Raw genomic sequence first — 18,753 nt, forward strand, 5'->3', positions numbered from 1 at the left:
TATATAGGGTTGGCAGACAATGGTCCTATAAGTTTATGTGAATGATCAGAATTCCCAGGTGTATAGTAGAGTTGACAAGGGGCAAGTTTGTGGTCACTGCTTGGTCAGAGCCAGCTACCAAGAGGGACCAAATAGTTGAACCTGTGGACATGGGACCATAGTCGCAGGGGACATCAAGCTCAATTGGCATAACATACTATACAAAACATTGTTCCACTTCCAACTCTGGCAAGTAGCGACTGGGATCTTAAAAGCTAGCAAGGTGCCATCTAGATGCAACGATGGGTCTCTCCTCATCCAGAGCAAAGAAGAATGAAGAAAACCAAAATTCCTGGAAACAATTAGTCCTAGAGATGGCACACCATCCAATCTGCAATGTATACAACTATGAGATCAGAAGAACTAGATGGTGCCCAGCTACCACTGTCATCCACTTGCAAGGGGATCAATGTAGGAGATCTTTGATAGAGAGGGAGAATAATACTCAAAATCATTTGGAGGAAAAAAAAAAGGTAGTGACCAGGTTTGCTGGTCCAATAGAGCCTCTTGGAACCACTGAGTCTATGGCCCCTAGTTTCCCTTCAGGTCTGGAATTGAACCCACACCTGTGGCTTCCCGCCAAACAAAATATAGGCATATGAGTTAAACATTTACCTCAAGTAGATACACTCTTTGGAGAGAACAATCATGGGGGAAAGAAGGGCTGCTTTTGCACAGGGAGACAGATCAGGGGGCAGGAGTGTATGGAGGGATGGACACTGGGAAGAGGTAACTATGGGGAGAAAGTGGGAGGGGAGCTGTTGCATTGTAGTAAACTGTGCGATGACATGAGACAAATTATATGTGAAGTGCTATATGGAAAGTGAATTTGCTCTGTAAATCTTCACCCAAATCACAATTTAAAAAAAAAAAAAACCTGATAATAAATACATAAATCTGTAAGAACTACAACTTTGAAGAATACCCTCTCTTGTGCAGTCACACTGCTTTACTATTGTCATTTTAGAAATAGTTTTCCTGATCTTTGCACTGCATTTTACAGGGAGTATTTTGAAAAATGCATCATACTCATTATACAGAGGCATTATTAATATTAACATTGTTGAAGGACAACATAAAATGTTCAGGATCTCTCAATACACCACCACAGGATGAAAAAGCAAATTAAAAACATGAGAAACAATGTGAGAATTCAGATTACAGTGAAGAGAGACTGCCTTTGCCACTCCAGGCATAGCTTCATAAGAAAGAACTCATCCTATGCCTAGATACTACCAGTTATGTGATATATGGGGTTTTGTTGTTGTTGTTGTTAGGTGCCATAGAGTAACCCTATGTACAATGGAACAAAACATTGCCTAGTCCTGCACCATCCTCACAATTGTTATGACATCATCACAGCCACTGTATCAGTCTATCTTGTTGTGGATTTTCCCTTTTTTGCTGACCTTCTACTTTACCAAGCATGATATCCTTCTCCAGGGACTGGCCATTCTGACAACATAACCAAAGTATAAGGATGACTCAGGCCATTTTCACTTCTAAAGAGGATTCTGCCTGTACTTCCTACAAGCCAGTTCATTCTTCTAGCAGTCCATGCATGGTACATTCAATAATCTTTGCCAACACCACAACTCAAATGCATCAATTTTTCTCCAGTCTTCTTTATTCATTGTCCAGTTCTTGCAGGCATGTGAGGCTACTGAAGAGATAGATCACAGCTTGGGTCAGGGATACCTTAGTCTTCAAAGGGATATATTAAAAATATCTTAATACAATTTAAATAAAGGCCTAATCCTTTCAGAAATAAAAATCAAGTAAATCTGAATCTAGATCATGATTTATTTTTCTTTGAAAAATTGCTACTGTGAAATTAGAAAACTATGTGAATATATATTTTATAGTAATTCTTTTAAAAACTTAGGGGTGAGAAGTTTGTACTTACAGAACAGTACCCGAGCTGCTCTATTAGTGATCTGTTGATGAGTAAAATACTGCTCTCAAACTTAGCAGCTTAAAACCACACGCATTTTTTTTATCTTACAGTTTCTGTGGGTCAGGAATTTGGAAAAGTTTAGCTGGGGGAGACTGGCACAGTGTCTCTCATAAGGTTACAATTAAGTTGTTGGCTAGAGCTATAGTTACCTGAAGGCTTGAGGCTGGATGGACCACTGCAAGAAAGCTCACTCACCTGGCTGTTGGCAGGAGGCTTCTGTTCCTTACCAATGGGCCTCACCATGGGGCTGTTTAAATGGGCTTATTTATCAGTGTTGGATTACTCAGTAAGCAAGGTAAACAAGAGCTTATTTGTGTTTTTACTAATCTGTAGTGAACAATTTCACATTTTTTCACCACATCAACAATTCTGCTTCTAGGTATGGGTGGAAACCAACCCCACAGCACTTTCCTATAGAATCAAAGCCTCTTTTCAAAGTTACCATCCCTGGCAGAGATGGAGTACACAGTAAGCAAGGCTAGCATGGCCTTACTTGTGCTTCGTTAGTAATCTACAGTAAACAGTTTCCCATGTTTCTCATCTTTGATGGGTTGAAACCCATATGAAATTGTTCACTACAGATAGTAAAGAAGTACAAGTAAGCCCATGTTTACCTTGACTACTGGGTAATCTGTCCCTGGTCCTTCTGACATGGCATCTGATTTCCCTCAGAGAGAGTGATCCAAGAGAAGGTAAGGAGAAATTCATAGTGCCTATTGTGATCTAGTCTCAAAAGTCACACCATGTTCTATTTGTTTCAAGCAAGTCACTAACTCCAGCCCATACTTAACAACACTCTCCCCCTCCACCAAAAAAAAAAAAAAAAACCTGTTGTCAAGTCAATTCCAACTCATAGTGATCCTACAGGACAGACTACAACTGCCCCATACATTGTTCAAGGCTGCAAATCTTAACAGAAGCAGACAGCTGCATCTTTCTTCCAAGGAGTGGCTGGTGAGTTTGAACCTTGACTTTTTGTTAATAGCCAAGTGCTTAATTAATGCACTACCAGGGCTCCTTAGCCCATACTCAAGGGGGGAACAATTAGGTTCTATTTTTCAAGGACAGAAGTGTAAGATAAATCGTAGGCATATTTTAAAACTTCTGCATTGAAAAACTCTGTCTCCTTTTCCATATGCACTAGTCTGGCATGGCAGTAAGTAAATACTCCCCAAAACATAAATCTACTACCAAAATCTGGAAAAATATTTACATAGACACATTCAGTAATGGACAATAATGATGACATATTAGATATTTCCAGTTATGTGATATATTAGAAATTTAAAGATAAAGGCTTAATCCCTTTAGGAATATAAATCAAATACATCTGAATACAGATCATGAAACTTTTTCTCTTGAAAAATTACTACCATAAAATGTTAAGACTATGTGAATCTATGAGAGCTCTGGTAGCATAGTACTTAAGGCATTTGACTGCTAACCAGAAGGCAGGAGGTTCAAAACCACCAGCCGCTTCTCGGAAGGAAGATGGAGCGATCTACTTCCATAGTGATATTGCCTTGGAAACCCAAGGAGGGGTCACTATGAGCCAAGTCTGACTCAACGGCACATAACAACAACAACACATGTGAATATATATTTTATTAAAAAATATTTTAAAAACACAGAGGTAGGAAGTTTGTGAAACTGGCTGTGATATAAAAGTAGCCAGTGAGGATTTAGTGCTAAAAATTGAGTAGCTTTGATCATTCTGGTCCTTCCTTCTACTTACAGGATCCTAAACTACAGATGAGAAGATTGTGATTGCCATTGTCAATGTTATAATACTATTTTTATTAACCAAGAGCTTATGATCAGAGAGGATGTAGGGTAAGATAGTGGGATAGTCAGGCAAACTACACACAGCCTCTTCTACAAAGAAAAGAGGAACCAATTAACATAGATACAGAAGATAATCCCGGAGCCCTGAGCTTTGAAAGGAAGGATACAGAAGTGGACAGAACACCAAGTAGTAGGAGAACATACATGAAAATAGTCAAAAAGGAGACATATGTAGCCTAAGACTGTCAGTGATCCTGATGTCATGGACAGTTTGGATATTCCCAAATGGTCTTAGAGACCTAAAAATTGGCCCTGCTAGCAATGGACTGCACAGATGACTGCACTGGTGGCTGGTGAATAAAAGGGGAAACAGTGAAGAAAGAGACAAACTGAGCTTTGGACTTTTGGCTGTTCAGAGGGGGAAGCCATTTTGAATGTTTACAGGCAGTTCAACAATTTTGGATACTTAAAGCAACAGCATTCTCTCAGATTCCAGGTATATAAGAATAGGATCCATTTGCCAGGAACAGCAAGGACATATTGGACACTGAGGAATGGAAAGGAGACAGGTGGTGAGTGCATGAGTGCTACCAACTAGTGAATTGGGTTTCTGAGGCAATATCACTATGGAAGTAGATTGCCCCATCTTCCTTCCAAGGAGTGGCTGGTGGGTTTGAACCATCAGCCTTCTGGTTAGCAGTCAAGTGCCTTAGGCACTATGCTACCAGAGCTCCCAGGGACAAATTTAGGGGCCCTGATTTATGGCATAGACTGTCAAGCATAACCCAAAATGCACAAACAGCAGAAGAGAAACTACATGAATGGGACCTTCTGAAAATTTAATATTTATGTGCTTCAAAACACTTCTCCAAAAGAGTCAAAAGAGAACCTACAGATATGGAAAAAATATTTGGCAATGACATATCTGACAAAGGACTTATCTCTGAAATATATAGAAAACTCCAACACTTCAACAACAAAAAGACAAATAATCCAATTGAAAAATGGGCAGAAGACATGAGTAGATAATTTACCAAAAAGGATATTCAGGTGGCCAAGAAACAAATAAAGAAATGTTCACTATCATTAGACATTAGAGCGATGCAAATCAAACAATGAGATACCATCTTGCCCCAGCACTAATAGCAAAGTTCAACAAGACAGAAAATAACAAATGCTGGCAAGGATCTGGAGAGACTGGGACTCTCCTACACTGCTGGTTGTTGTTATGTTGTTGTTATGTGCCGTCGAGTCGGCCCCGACTCATAGCGACCCCTCCTTGGGTTTCCGAGGCAGTATCACTACGGAAGTAGGATTGCCCAACCTTCCTTCCGAGGAGTGGCTGGTGGGTTTGAACCGCCAGCCGTCTGGTTAGCAGGCAAGTGTCTTAGCCGGTAGGACTGTCAAATGATACAACCACTGTGGAAAGCAGTATGGTGATTCCTTTAAAAGTTGGAATTAGAAATACCATTTGACCCAGGAATTCCACTGCTAAATATATATCCTAAAGAAGTGAGAGTCAGAACAAAAACAGATATATGCACATCCATCTTCATCATAGCACTATTTACAACAGCAAAAAGATGGAAACAACCTAGGTGCCCATCAACAGAAGAATGGATAACCAAACTATGGTACATACACACAATGGAATACTATGCAACCCCAAAGAATGATGTAGAATGCACAAAACATCACATAAGATGGATGAACTTGGAGGACATTATGCTGAGTGAAGTAAGTCAATAACAGAAGGACAAATATTGTATTAGTCTGTTATTGTAAAAAGTAAAGGAAAGTTTTATATATGGAGGAAAATTTCTTTGTTCATTACTAAGGGTGGGAGGGAAGGGGAAGGAATACTGCTAGATAGGTAGATACAAGTATTGATTTGGGTGAAGAGTAGAAAAATGTACCAAATGTGAGCGATCAACACAGTGGCTCTGAGGAAGAGGAAGACATAGAGAGGTGCATGGGAGGTACAGACAACAAAGATGAACCCTTTTGCACATACAGTGCTGTGTTGTCAGTGATGGCAAACATTGATATAGAGGTGGATAAGGTGAATGATCAGGTATGTCTATGGAGGGAGGAGTATGCCCATAACCATGTACAGGGTTGGTAGACAATGTTTCTACAGGTGTATTTGTACGTTCTGTAAGAATTCCCAGGTATATAGCAGAGCTAACAAGGGGTAAGGTTGTAGTCATTTCTTGGCTATAGCCAGCTACCCAAGGGAGCTAGTAATTGGACCTGTGGACTCAGGACCATGGTCCCAGGGGACATCCAGCTCAAGTGGCATAACATATTACACAAAAACATTGTTCCACATCCTACTTTGGCAAGTAGTGACTGGGATCTTAAAAGCTTGCAAGCAGACATCTAGATGCAATGATGAGTCTCTCCTCATCCACAGCAAAGAAGAATGAAGAAATCCAAAGACATATGGAAACAATTAGTCCAAGCAACTGGTACACCATACGATCCTATGAGACCAGAGAAACTAGATAGTGCCTGGCTATCACTGTCAATCATTTGGAGAGGGAGCTGTGTAGGAGATCCTGGATAGAGTGGGAGAACAATGAGGAACATAACTCAAAAACCATTTAAAAATAAATAAATAAATAAAGGGACCCAGTTTGCTGGTCTGAAAGAGCCTGGTGAAACCCTTGAGACTATGGTCCCTAGCTACCCTTCAGGTCTGGAATTGAACCCACTCCTGTGGCTTCCAGCCAAATGAAAGACAGGCATATGAGCTGAATATTTATATCAGGTAGATATATTCCTTGGAGAGATCAATCATGGGAGAATAGAAGGGATTTGTATGCACAGGGAAACAGCATAGGGGGGCAGGAACTCATGGGAGGGAAAGACACAGGGAAGAGGTAACTATGGGGAGCAAGTGGGAAGAGAGCTGTTGCATTGTGGAAAATTGCGGTCAATAACATGAGACAAAGTGTATGTGAACTGCTGTATGGAAAATGAATTTTCTCTCTAAATTTTTACCCAAATCATAGTTTTTTTAAAAGCATTTATGATCATAAAATAAAACTCTCTGTGGCATTTCAAAGACCTTCTCATGCTGTGTGTCTGTTTTTTTTTTTTTTTTTCCTGTACTGCCAGAGAAAGTTTCAGTAGTTCTTAGAGATATGAGCGTTCTAATGCTCTGTGCCTCGGAAAAGCTAAACTCACAATTACCATAATAACTAAATAGACAGTTCGGTACATGTGAAGAAAATAAGAGTAAAAGTCATAAGCCAATATATCTCAGAAACATATTCTTAAATTATTCTTTTGAGAGCTGTCCACAAGTCAGCATGATTTCATCACAGCACTTTCTAGGAATGTGAAAACTGATTTCACGAGTGTGAATTGATAGAACACTGAGCATATATATCATCAAGAAATAATCCTGCAAGTAATTATCACACATTAAAAACCTCTTGTTACAAAAATGTCAATTTCTCTGAGGAAAATTATTCATACTAACCTGCACCTGCCTTTTTAGCACTTCTCATTCTAGTTTATATATTGAAAGGCTAGAATATTAAGATGCTAAAAACACTTAAGGGCAAAAGTTTCTCTATCTGCATCATCTATCAGTGAATTTAATATATACATAGATTCTCAGGCAGTGGCCCAGGTGCAGGCTGGGTACCCACTAGACCAGTCAGGAGTGTCAGTTCTCTTCTATGAGGACCTCTCTGCAGAACTGTTGGGGTTTCCTCACTTAGAACTCAGGGCTGAGTTCCAAGAGGGTGTGATCCAAGAAGTGATGTGGAAGATGCAGAACATGGAAGTTAGAGTGGTACTTTAGCTGCGTTATATTACTCATTACTCACACATATTACCTGACCAGCCAAACAATGAGTTGGGAAATAAGCTTAACTTCTTGATACAAGAGCATCAAGTTTCCTTTGTAAACGAGATGATGAGATGGCTGTTAGAAAACAACTTCCCCTAGATTTCTCATATTCCTGCACAGTCCAGTATCTCTGAGCAAAGGCATTTACAAAATGTTTGTACAAGGAGACATTTTAGGGAAGTAAATTTTAGAGAGAACCCTCTCCTCAGAGACACTCCAGGGTAGTAAAGGTACAGACTTTCTCTGCCTTCTCTGGAAGAGATGTGCTTATATTCCAGGCTAATAAACCTAGATACACCTTCCCCATAGAAATATTTGCTTACATTCCAGAGTAAAGATAACACTTCTAAAGGGTAGAATGGGCAAGGTCATCAGTAGCCCGATATAAAATCAGAATTTTCTAATATCAAGGTTTCTGTCTTTTATTGCACTCCACTGTATATGCAGATAGCATTTGGCCCACACCATGTCACCCTGTAGGAATTGAGGCTTGGACAACCACTGTAAGATACTGCTCTGGCAGTTGCTTTTGCCAAGAGAAATAAATGGGCTGGGTCTCAGAATCTTGTGCTTCCTGCAAGTAGGATAAGACCCCTCATAGTTTGTGACTTCACAAGAGGCAATATTATTGTGATCATATCTGGAAATACAATCTACCATACTCAATTTGGGAAAAAATAACAGAATTAGCAAGAGGAAACTCAGGGCACAGCATATGATGAGGCCATCCCCCATGATTTAAATGGGTAAGTGATCCCAAGTGGGAACCTATCAGTATGAAACACATCTAAGGACTAGATTAATTTTGCAAAGAGAAACTACTATGAGATATTCTTAAAATGCATAAAGAAGAAAAGCAGATTATTCCTTGGAATCTCTAATATGAAGTCTACATTTTGATTAAATGCTATAGGTTAGCATCTCTGGCACATCCTAGAGGCTATTCGTACAGTGCAGTTTCTAAGTATAGCAAAGTTACACTAATACATAAAGAAGACAAATTTTCTTTAAATATCAAAGGTCCATATTTCAAGAAAAGTTGGAGGTTTGAATTTATAGTCAAAGAGATTTCATTATCAGTTTACTCATTTATTAATTCTTATGATCATGACTTCATACTAAACATCAATCTAGTTTTTCTTTGCCTAGTATTTTCTTTGTACCTGTATTGTGACAGTAGCTACAACCAACCACTATTAGAACTGTGTACGTTTGTCTGCTTCATTAGATTACAAAGCTCTGAAATTCAATTTTATTTTCATAGTTATGTCTGTGATAACCCAAATTATTTAACAGTGTTATGGATAATAAGCACTCAATAATGTATTTATTAGAACTGGCTTAATTTCTTAAATGTTTACACCATTCAAGAGCCACAACTCCTGCATTTTATGAACAATTAATGTTAACTGCTTGCATTTTTATTCTTCAGTTAAGTAATACCAAACATAATTTTTTTCATGGTGTACTATTTTGCATAATGACACTGTTTCCCCAGATTTTAAATTCTGTCATCTATTGATCATCTGTATTAATGGGGATAGTGAATTATTTAAATGGTCTAACACTGGCCTAAAGCCATAGGAAAAAAGAAGAAAAAAGAAACTATAAAAGGATTCTAGAAATCTGCCTTCCACCAGCTCTTAGACCTGCCACAGCTCCCTATGCTTTACCCAATGGTTTTACCATATTTGTCTGACTTCTTTCCAACTGCGTCAACTGTGCCATCTGGATGCAGGCGGATAAACCCTCCAGTAAGCTTGCTATAGAACTGAAGAGTATTTCTTTTCATAAACTTCCAGCTTTCTGCAACCCACTGAATGAAAACAAAATAAAACAAACAAAAACATCAGTATGAGAAGATAAGAAAGAAAAAAATCACAAAGAAATATCCCCTACTAAGCATATCCCATTTTGCTTTAACACATCAAATAGCTACTACAACATTTTTTGTATTAATTAATTTAAGGGCAAAAGCAGTCTTACTGTTTCTTTTCTCTTAAGTTCTAACTTCTTCCCTGAGGAGATAGAAGAAAGAGAAGACCATTATTTCAATGATATTAAGCCTTCTTCAATCAGCTTCTGCAGTAAAACAGAATTTCCCAAGATGTGTGTACATAGCACTCACTCCCAGAGAAGATGCTGTTCTCACTGGCATACAGCTCTCTGGCAATTTTACCATCATCTTCCCCTTGATCCAGCCACCTGTGGAAATGAAAGGGTACTAATTATAACCAAACTTTATATTTACATGAACCATTGACACTTATCTCCTCAAGTCAGAAATAATGAGAAACAGGAATCAAGAAAAGCACTGTGGAGTGGGGAATGCAGAAGGAAATGCTGGAGATGACTGTGAGAATGTAAAGAACAGAAGGAGAACTACCTGGTAAAAATTAACTATATATTTCCCCAATCTACAGGAAAGTTAATCTCTTAGTAATGGAGTTTTTTTTTTCCCATGGGAAGAAACCCATAGTAATGTATTTTTCATCCACTGGACCACTTGTTTTATTCTGTTCATTAGCAACCAACTATAGCTCAAACTGTAGCCAGTTATTTCATAAATGGCTATTATTGGTTTGATGATGAAAGAGGCAGGAGAACAAAGAAAGAAAGAGTAAATCCATCACATTACTGGAAAAATAACCCCAAATTCAAGGTCTATTGACAGTGGATGAACAGTGTCATTTATTTTGTACATATATTATTTTTCAACCAATCTGGAAACTAGTCCAAAGGTAGTAAGCTTTTCCCAGAGACTTCATTCTCTTAATTCATATGTGAAGAAAGAGAAACCAAAGAAATAAAATTATCCCTATTTGCAGATGATACAATCTTATAAATAGAAAATCCCAGAGATTCAGCAAGAAAACGACTGGAACTAAAAAAATCACTCAGGAAAGTAGTAGGGTACAAAATGAACATATAAAGATCAGTTGAATTCTTCTACACTAACAAAGAGAACTCTGAAAAGGAAATCAGGAAAACAATACCATTTACAATAACCACTCAAAAGATGAAGTACTAACAAGAGAAACAAAAGACCTACACAAAGAAAACTACAAAATACTACTACAAAAAATGAAAAAGGATCTACATAAATGGAAGAATATACCATGTCCATGAATAGGAAGATTTAACATTGTGAAAGTATCAATACTATCCAAAGCAATCTAGAGATATAATGTAGTGCCATTCCTGATTTCATCATCATTCATTAGAGAAATGGAAAAATTATTCACAAACTTTATATGGAAAGAAAGGAGATCTCAGGTAAGCAAAACACTACTAAAGAAGAGGAACAAAATAGGAGGTCTCATACTTCCCAATCTCAAAACCTAATACAGCCACAGTAGTCAAAACAGCTCATTGCTGTTGTTAGGTGCCATCAAGACAAACAATTGAATTAAAGAATCGGCAGAGGACATGAACAGACACTTTACCAAAGCAGACACTGAGGTAGCCAACAAATACATGAAGAAATGCTCACCATCATTAGTCATTGTTGTTGTTGTTACATGCCATTGAGTCATGTCTGACTCAAAGCAACCCTATGTACAATAGAATGAAATACTGCCCGGTCCTGTGCCAGCCTCATAATCCCTATTATACCTGAGTCCATTGTTGCAGCCACTCTGTCAATCCTTCTTGTTGAGGGACTTCCCCTCTTTCATTGACACTCCAGTCTACCAAGGATGATATCCTTCTCCAGGGAATGGTCTAAGATGAAGTCTGACCATTATTGCTTCTAAGAAGCATTCTGGCTGCACTTCTTCTAGGGCAGATTTGTTAGTTTTTCTAGCAGTCCATAGTACTTTCAGTATTCTTCACCAAAATCACAACTCAAAAGCATCAACTCTTCTTCAGCCTTCCTTATTCATTGTCCAGCTTTCACATGCATATGAGGTGATTGAAAATACTATGGCTTGGGTTAGTGCACCTTAGTCTTCAAGAAGACATCTTTGTTTTTCAGCACTTAAAAGAGGTCTTTTGCAACAGATTTGCCTAGTGCAATACATCGACTAATGTCTTGACTGCTGCTTCCATTGGTGTTGATTGTAGAACCAAGTAATATGAAGTCTTTGACAACTTCAATCTTTTCTCCATTTATCATGATGCTGCTTATTGGTTCAGTTGTGGGGATTTTTGTTTTCTTTATACTGAGGTGTAATCCATACTGCAGACTGTAGTCTTTAATCTTCATCAGTAAGTGCTTCAAAACATCCTCACTTTCAGCAAGCAAAGTTGTGTCATCTGCGTATCTCAGGTTGTTAATGGATCTTCCTCCAATCCTGATGCCACATTCTTCTTAATATAATCCAGCTTCTTGGATTATTTTCTTAGTATACAGATTGAGTAAATATGGTGAAAGGATACAACCCTGACAAACTCCCTTCCTGATTTTAAACCTGATTTTAAAACATCTTAGTACTAGTATAATGACAGATACATACATCAAAAGAACAAAATCTATATCCCAGAAGTAAATCCACTGGACAGCTAATCTTCAACAAAGGGCCAAAACCCATTAAATGGAGGAAGAGATAGTCTCTTTAACAAATGGTGCAGGCAAAACTGGATATTCATTTGCAGAAAATTCAAATACTATCACTATGTCTCATCATATACAAAAACTACCACAAGATGGATCAAATACCTAGATGTAAAATCTAAAATTTTAAAGATCATCAAAGAAAAAAATAGAGGCAAACTTAATGCCCCAAATATACAGCATAAATACATATCAAAAATAGCTAAAAATGCAAACAAAAAGACAAACTAAACTAGGACCTCCTGAAAATTAAACATTTATGCACATCAAAAGACTTCACTAAAAATGAGAAAAAAGAATGTACAGACAGGGAAAAAAAATCTTGGAATAATATTTCAGACAAAGGACTAATCTGTAAAATTTATAGAAAACTTAAACAACCCAACAAGAAAAAGACAAACAATTAAATTAAAAAATGGGCAGAGGACATGAAGAGACACTTTACCAAAGCAGACTTTGAGGTAGCCAACCAATACATGAAGAAATGCTCACCATCATAAGTCGTTGTTGTTACGTGCCATTGAGTCATCTCTGACTCATAACAACTTTATGGACAACAGAATGAAACACTGCCCAGTCCCGTGCCAGCATCATGATCACCACTATACCTGAGCCCATTGCTGCAGCCACTGTGTCAATCCATCTTGTTGAGGGCCTTCCCCACTTTTGTTGACCCTCCACTTTACCAAGCATGACATCCTTCTCAGGGAATGGTCCCTTCTAAAAACATGACCAAAGTAGGTGAGATAAAGTATGGCCATTCTTATTGCCAAGGAGCATTTCAGGTGCACTTATTCCAGATTTGTTAGTTCTTTCAGCAGTCCAAAGTACTTTCACCATTCTTTGCCAATACCACAACTCAAAAACATCAACTCTTCTTCAGTCTCCCTTATTCATTGTCCAGCTCTCACATGTACATGAAACTACCAAACCAAACTCAATGTCATTGAAACATATCTGACTCATAGCAACCTTTCCTTGGGTTTCCGAGGCAGTAACACTACAGAAGTAGATTGCCCAATCTTCTGAGGAGTGGCCGGTAGGTTTGAACCACGACCCTTTTGGTTAGCAGTCAAATGCCTTAGGCACTACACCACCAGAGCTCCCACATGCATATGAGGAGATTGAAAATACCATAGCTTGGGTTAGGAGCATGTTAGTCTCCAGGAGTTATCTTTGCTGTTCAGCAACTGAAAGAGGTCTTTTGCAATAGATTTGCCCAATGCAATATGTCTTTTGATGTCTTGACTGCTGCTTCCACTGCCATTGATTGTATAACCAAGTAATATGAAGTCATTAGTCATTAGAGAAATAAAAAGTCAAGAAAAGGTTTACACACAGAAAATAACAATAAGATACTCTCTCAATCCAGCATTAACAACAAGTTCGAAAAAACAGAAAACAACAAATTTTCGCAAGGATTTAGAGAGAATGGAACCCTTCTACACTGCTGATGGGACTATAAAATTGTACAACCACTATCAAAAACAGTATGGCACTTCCTTAAAAATTGGAAATAAAAATACCATTTTGGCCAGCAATCACAGTACTAGGCATATATCCTAGAGAAATAATAGCCATGACACAAATATACATATACACACCCATGTTCATCACAGCATTATTCACATTGGCAAAAATATGGAAAAAGCCTAAGTGCCTATCAACTGCAGAATGGATAAACAAATATATTACATGCACAGAATAAAATACTAAGCAATGTTAAAGAACAATGATGAATCTGTGAAACACCTCATAACGTGGATGAAGCTGAAGGACATTATGATGAGTGCAATTAGTCAATCACAAAAGAGCAAATGTTGTATAAGACCATTACTGTAAAAAGTCAAGAAAATGTTTACACATAGAAAGAAACATTCTTTGAAGGTTACCAGGGGTGGAAGGGGAAGGAAGACTAAATCACTAACTAGAGGGTAGACACATATTAATATAGGTGAAGGGAAAGGCAATATATAAGAGGGAGGTCAGCACAAAATGATCAAGGAAAAAGACGACATTGGAAAAACTATGATTTAAAGACAACAAAGATAAATGCTATCACATACATAATCCTGCATTAACAGTAGTAATAATAATATATGAGTGGATGCATAGAGAGACACTATCTGAACAGGGGTAGGAAGGAAAACGGGACTACACCCAAGAATATATACAGGTTTGACAGAGGATATTTCTACATATGTATCTATATGTGCTGCCAATGTAGCCACGAATATAGTAGAGCACACAGGAAACAAAGTTATGAAAACTTCTTAGCCATAACTAAACACATTGAGGAAATGGGTCGCTGGGCCTGACCTCTCAAGACCATAGTATCAGGGGACATCAAGTTCAATTGGCATTATGTAGTTCAGAAAGACAATGTTATACATTCTACTTTGGTGAGCGGTAATAAGGATCTTGAAAGCTTTGCCCCGCCAGAGCAAAGAAGAGTAAAGAAAATCAAAGATGCATGGAAACTATTAGTCCAAAGGAGTAACAGACCAAGCAAACCTCAGCCTTCACAGTCCTGGGACCAGAAGAGCTATATGGTGTCTAGCTACCACTGCTATCTGCTGTGAAAGAGAACACAGTAAGATACACTGGATACAGTGGAAGGAAAATGTGGAACAAAACTCAAAATAGCAAAAAAAAAAAAAAAAAAGACCAGGCTTACTGTTCTGATGAAGCTTGGTGGAACCCTCAAGACTATGACCCTTCATGCCTGGAATTGAACTCACCCCCCATGGCCAAACAACAGACAGTCCTATTGAGTGAACACCAGGGGGTATGTACTCTTTAGAACAATCAATTATAGGAGATCAAAAAGGGCAGTATTTTCCCAGGAGTAAAGTTCGGAAGGCAGGAAGGGATAAAAAAGAAGGACTAACTGAAACAGTAAACAGAGAGGAAGTGGGAAGAATATTGCTACATTGTGGGGATTGCAATCAATGTCACAAAACAAAATGTGTGTGAACTGTTGAATACAATATTATGTAAACTTTCACCCAAATCACAATAAAAAGTTATTTAAAAAGTGAGAGACAGGGAGAAATCCTACCAAAAAAAAAAAAAATTATCTTAATTTACCAAGAAAAATTTTAAATTTACGTTGCCAGGAAGGTTGAAAAACATAATAGATATAACATAATAGATATCTCTCTCAATAAAAGCAGCCTTTAAAATTAATATTTACAAAAGTTAGGCAACAAAGCATCACCAACCTTATAAGAACTGAATAAGTGCTCTTAGTTCTCAAAAATACATAAACTGGAAACTGACTAATATGAAATTAATTTGTTCAAGGTAAAGGCACATCTACAAACCTGCAACATGAGAAGGCATATTCATGGTTTGTTGTGGGATCTCTGACCAGAATATCATCAAGAAACCAGCCATTTCCTAAATAGAAATTTTTAAAAAAGGAAAATGTAGTATGAATATATATGATCCATGTATTGTTTCAATTCTTAGAATCAAGTTCCACCCTCACAATAGATATGAAGTCCTTGTGCAAGTTCAAGCTTTTAAACTTCAAATAAAGTAAAATATAACAGAAGTAAACTATAAGAAGCATTTTTTAAATATCTCATATACTGAAACAAAAGCACAGCATTATTTCAAGGCTTTATGTTTTATAATATCTATTTCAGTATGATTTTCCAAACAGTTGAAAATATTAGAACAATTATGGAGCTGCTATTTCATAAATCTTGGATCTATCCTTTCTCAAAGAATACATATTTTATGACTTGGTATAATACTTTTCATTTCTAAAACAAACACATAGAAAGTTATTAAAGTCAAAATTTGGATCAAGTCCATATAAACAAAATATAACTACCTTGATAGGCTGAAAATGAGCAGTCATTCAGAAATCCTGTCCAAACATACAGATAGCATTGATGAAGGTAGGAATCTATTTTTCAGTGTTTAATTTTATATAAGTTTGAAAAATGGAGTTAATTAAATTGTATTTATAGATAAAATGAAATATTCTAACTTGTAACACTAGTTTTATTTGCACAAAAAGCCAGCTCAAAAGATATCCTCCTGCAATCAAAAGTCCTTGAGAGGATACTTGTGAGCTTTAGGAGCTCCGGTGGCATAGTTCCTAAGGCATTTGACCAGAAGGCTGGCAGTTCAAACCTACCAGCCACTCCTCGGAAGGAAAATTGGGCAATCTACTTCCATAGCGATACTGCCTTGGAAACCGAAGGAGGGGTCACTATGAATCAGATCCGACTCGATGGCAGTGAGTTTATTTTATTTATTGTTTTCTTTGTGAGCTTTAGGACAAAACTCTTTAACAAAGCACAGAAGGGCCTTCATTGCCTTATTTCTGCTTACGCTTCCTCTTCATCTTTCATCACATACTCCTATAATTAAGCCATGTGAAATTTCTCAGTTTCCTAGATCAGTACTTCTCAAACTTCAGTATGCATCAAAATCACCTGGAAATGTGGCTTCCAGCCAAACAAAAGACAGGCATATGAGGTGAACATTTATACTAGGTAGATACACTCCTTGGAGAGAACTATCATGGGAGAATAGAAGGGCTGTGCATGCACAAGGAGACAGCGTGGTCGGCAGGAGTGTACGGAGGGAAGGACACAGGGAAGAGGTAACTATGGGGAGGAAGTGGGAGCAGAGCGGCTGTGCTGTGGTAAATTGTAATCAATGTCATGAGACAAAGTGTATGTGAGCTGCTGTATAGAAAGTGAATTTGCTCTGTAAACTTTCACCCAAATCATAAAAGAAAAGAAAATAATAGAATGAGGAACAGAAGTAACTGTGCTAGAAAAATTGACATAGGCTAGAGCTTTTCAGTTAACATAAAACTTTTAAATTTGTAACCCCTTTTTATCTATCTAATCTAAAACCCAATCTGAACCACAGGTATAAATAAAACATATTTCTTTATGAATTGTATGTATGGAATACAGGTTATAAAAATACTTCTACTTCTCAACTTAAAAAAAAAAAAAAAATCACCAGGAGAAATTATTTTAAGATAAAGATTGCTGAGCCCCTACCCTTATTGTTTCTGAACTCAGGTATTGTTGTTAGGTGCCGCTGCGCCAGTTCCAACTCACAGCAACCCAATGTACAACAGACGAAATACTACTCAGTCTTGTGCCATCCTCATAGTCTTTGCTATGTTGAGGCCATTGTTGCAGCCCCTGTGTCAATCCATCTCATTGAGGGTAATCAAGGGTTAATCAAAGCACAGCAGGCCATAAGCAATGGCAAACATGTCTGTCAAGATTTATAGACTACTCAAACAGTAAACAAAAGGCTCAAAGCATAGAATGGTGTTCTAACCAGTCCAATGGTTGGTAGGCAATGGAAAGTGGACATATACATATCAAAACTGAATAACAGAATGCCAGGAAGTGAGTTAAAGATTTACCTAATATTATTCAATAAGCACAAAACAAAGTTTACCAGGCAACCACCATATGACAGACCCAAGACCCCTGAGCCAACAGAGCACAGTTAAGAAAAAATAAAGAAAAGGTTACTGTTTTGGTTCTCTACTGCTGCTGCAACAGAAATACACAAATGTATGGCTTTGACAAACAGGGATTCATTATCCTGCAGTTTAGGAGGCTACACGTCTGAGTTCAAGTGCCAGCTCTAGGGGCTGGCTAAAGGCCACTCAACCTTGGGCTTCAGCTCTGCCTCATACTCCTGACCCACTGGAGCTGAAGGTGTCTCTTAACTCAAGCAGCTGTTGACTGCTGAGGCTGACAAACTCAAGGGTGACAATTAAAATGGCACAGTCCCAAGATTATCAAGCAACACAGAAAGCCACTAGTTCAAGTCCAGAAACTTGGAAGACAACATGACAGGTTGCTGAATGTAGACTCAACTATATGCAGTATCCAAGCATGCCAAAAAGCTACAGACCTTTCCCAAAGTTTCTTACATGCTAGAAGCAGACCACATCCCTAAGGCAGCTACTCAGCTACTCACAGCAGATTTCACCATGGAGCTGATTACCAGTCTCAACATAGGGAATAACTACATCCAGCTGCCCAATCACTGAAAAGCAGGACCAGCCAAGATGACACATAACCTTAACTACCACAGTTACAGAATCATAATTTTAGTTCTTTTTATTTATTTATTTATTTTACTTTGACCAGTCATGGCATGTAGGTAATTTACTCATAACTCATAGTATGTGCTCCAATAATTGTAAAGGACATGATGAAAGACCCTACAATGAATCAGCACTTGTTCAAATTGTATAAAAAGCACCTATTGATTTTATTTCTTTGGATTTTGGCATGTTTATAGCCATAGTGCTTGCAGCCAATTTCCCATTATTCACTTTCATTTTCTGATATGTCAAAATAAAAAATCTCTTTTGTTGCAGAAAGCATTGGTGAAAATTTATTTGAGTACAACAATTATGCCATCAATCAGTATGCCATCAATTCCCGGAGCCTTGTTCTTCACCAGTTCTTTCATTGCAGCTTTGACTTCTTCCTTCATTACCATTGGTTCTAGATCATATGCCACTTCCCGAAATGGATGAAGATC

The 18,753-nt window shown here is 37.8% G+C and overlaps 1 protein-coding gene across 1 annotated transcript in view; it reads right to left on the reverse strand.

The window, feature by feature from the left end:
* The window catches only part of RP1 (RP1 axonemal microtubule associated), an 874,252-nt gene that overhangs the window by 615,279 nt on the left and 240,220 nt on the right, over positions 1 to 18,753 (reverse strand). Inside the window, 4 exon segments of the mRNA XM_042782735.1 lie at positions 9,333 to 9,462; positions 9,633 to 9,664; positions 9,775 to 9,851; positions 15,528 to 15,603. Coding sequence (XP_042638669.1) covers positions 9,333 to 9,462; positions 9,633 to 9,664; positions 9,775 to 9,851; positions 15,528 to 15,603 — 315 coding nt within the window.

This window comes from Orycteropus afer, unplaced genomic scaffold, assembly GCF_000298275.1.
Source record: "Orycteropus afer afer isolate SDZICR_OR568_19922 unplaced genomic scaffold, OryAfe1.0 scaffold00436, whole genome shotgun sequence".
NCBI classification, from domain to species: Eukaryota; Metazoa; Chordata; class Mammalia; order Tubulidentata; family Orycteropodidae; genus Orycteropus; species Orycteropus afer.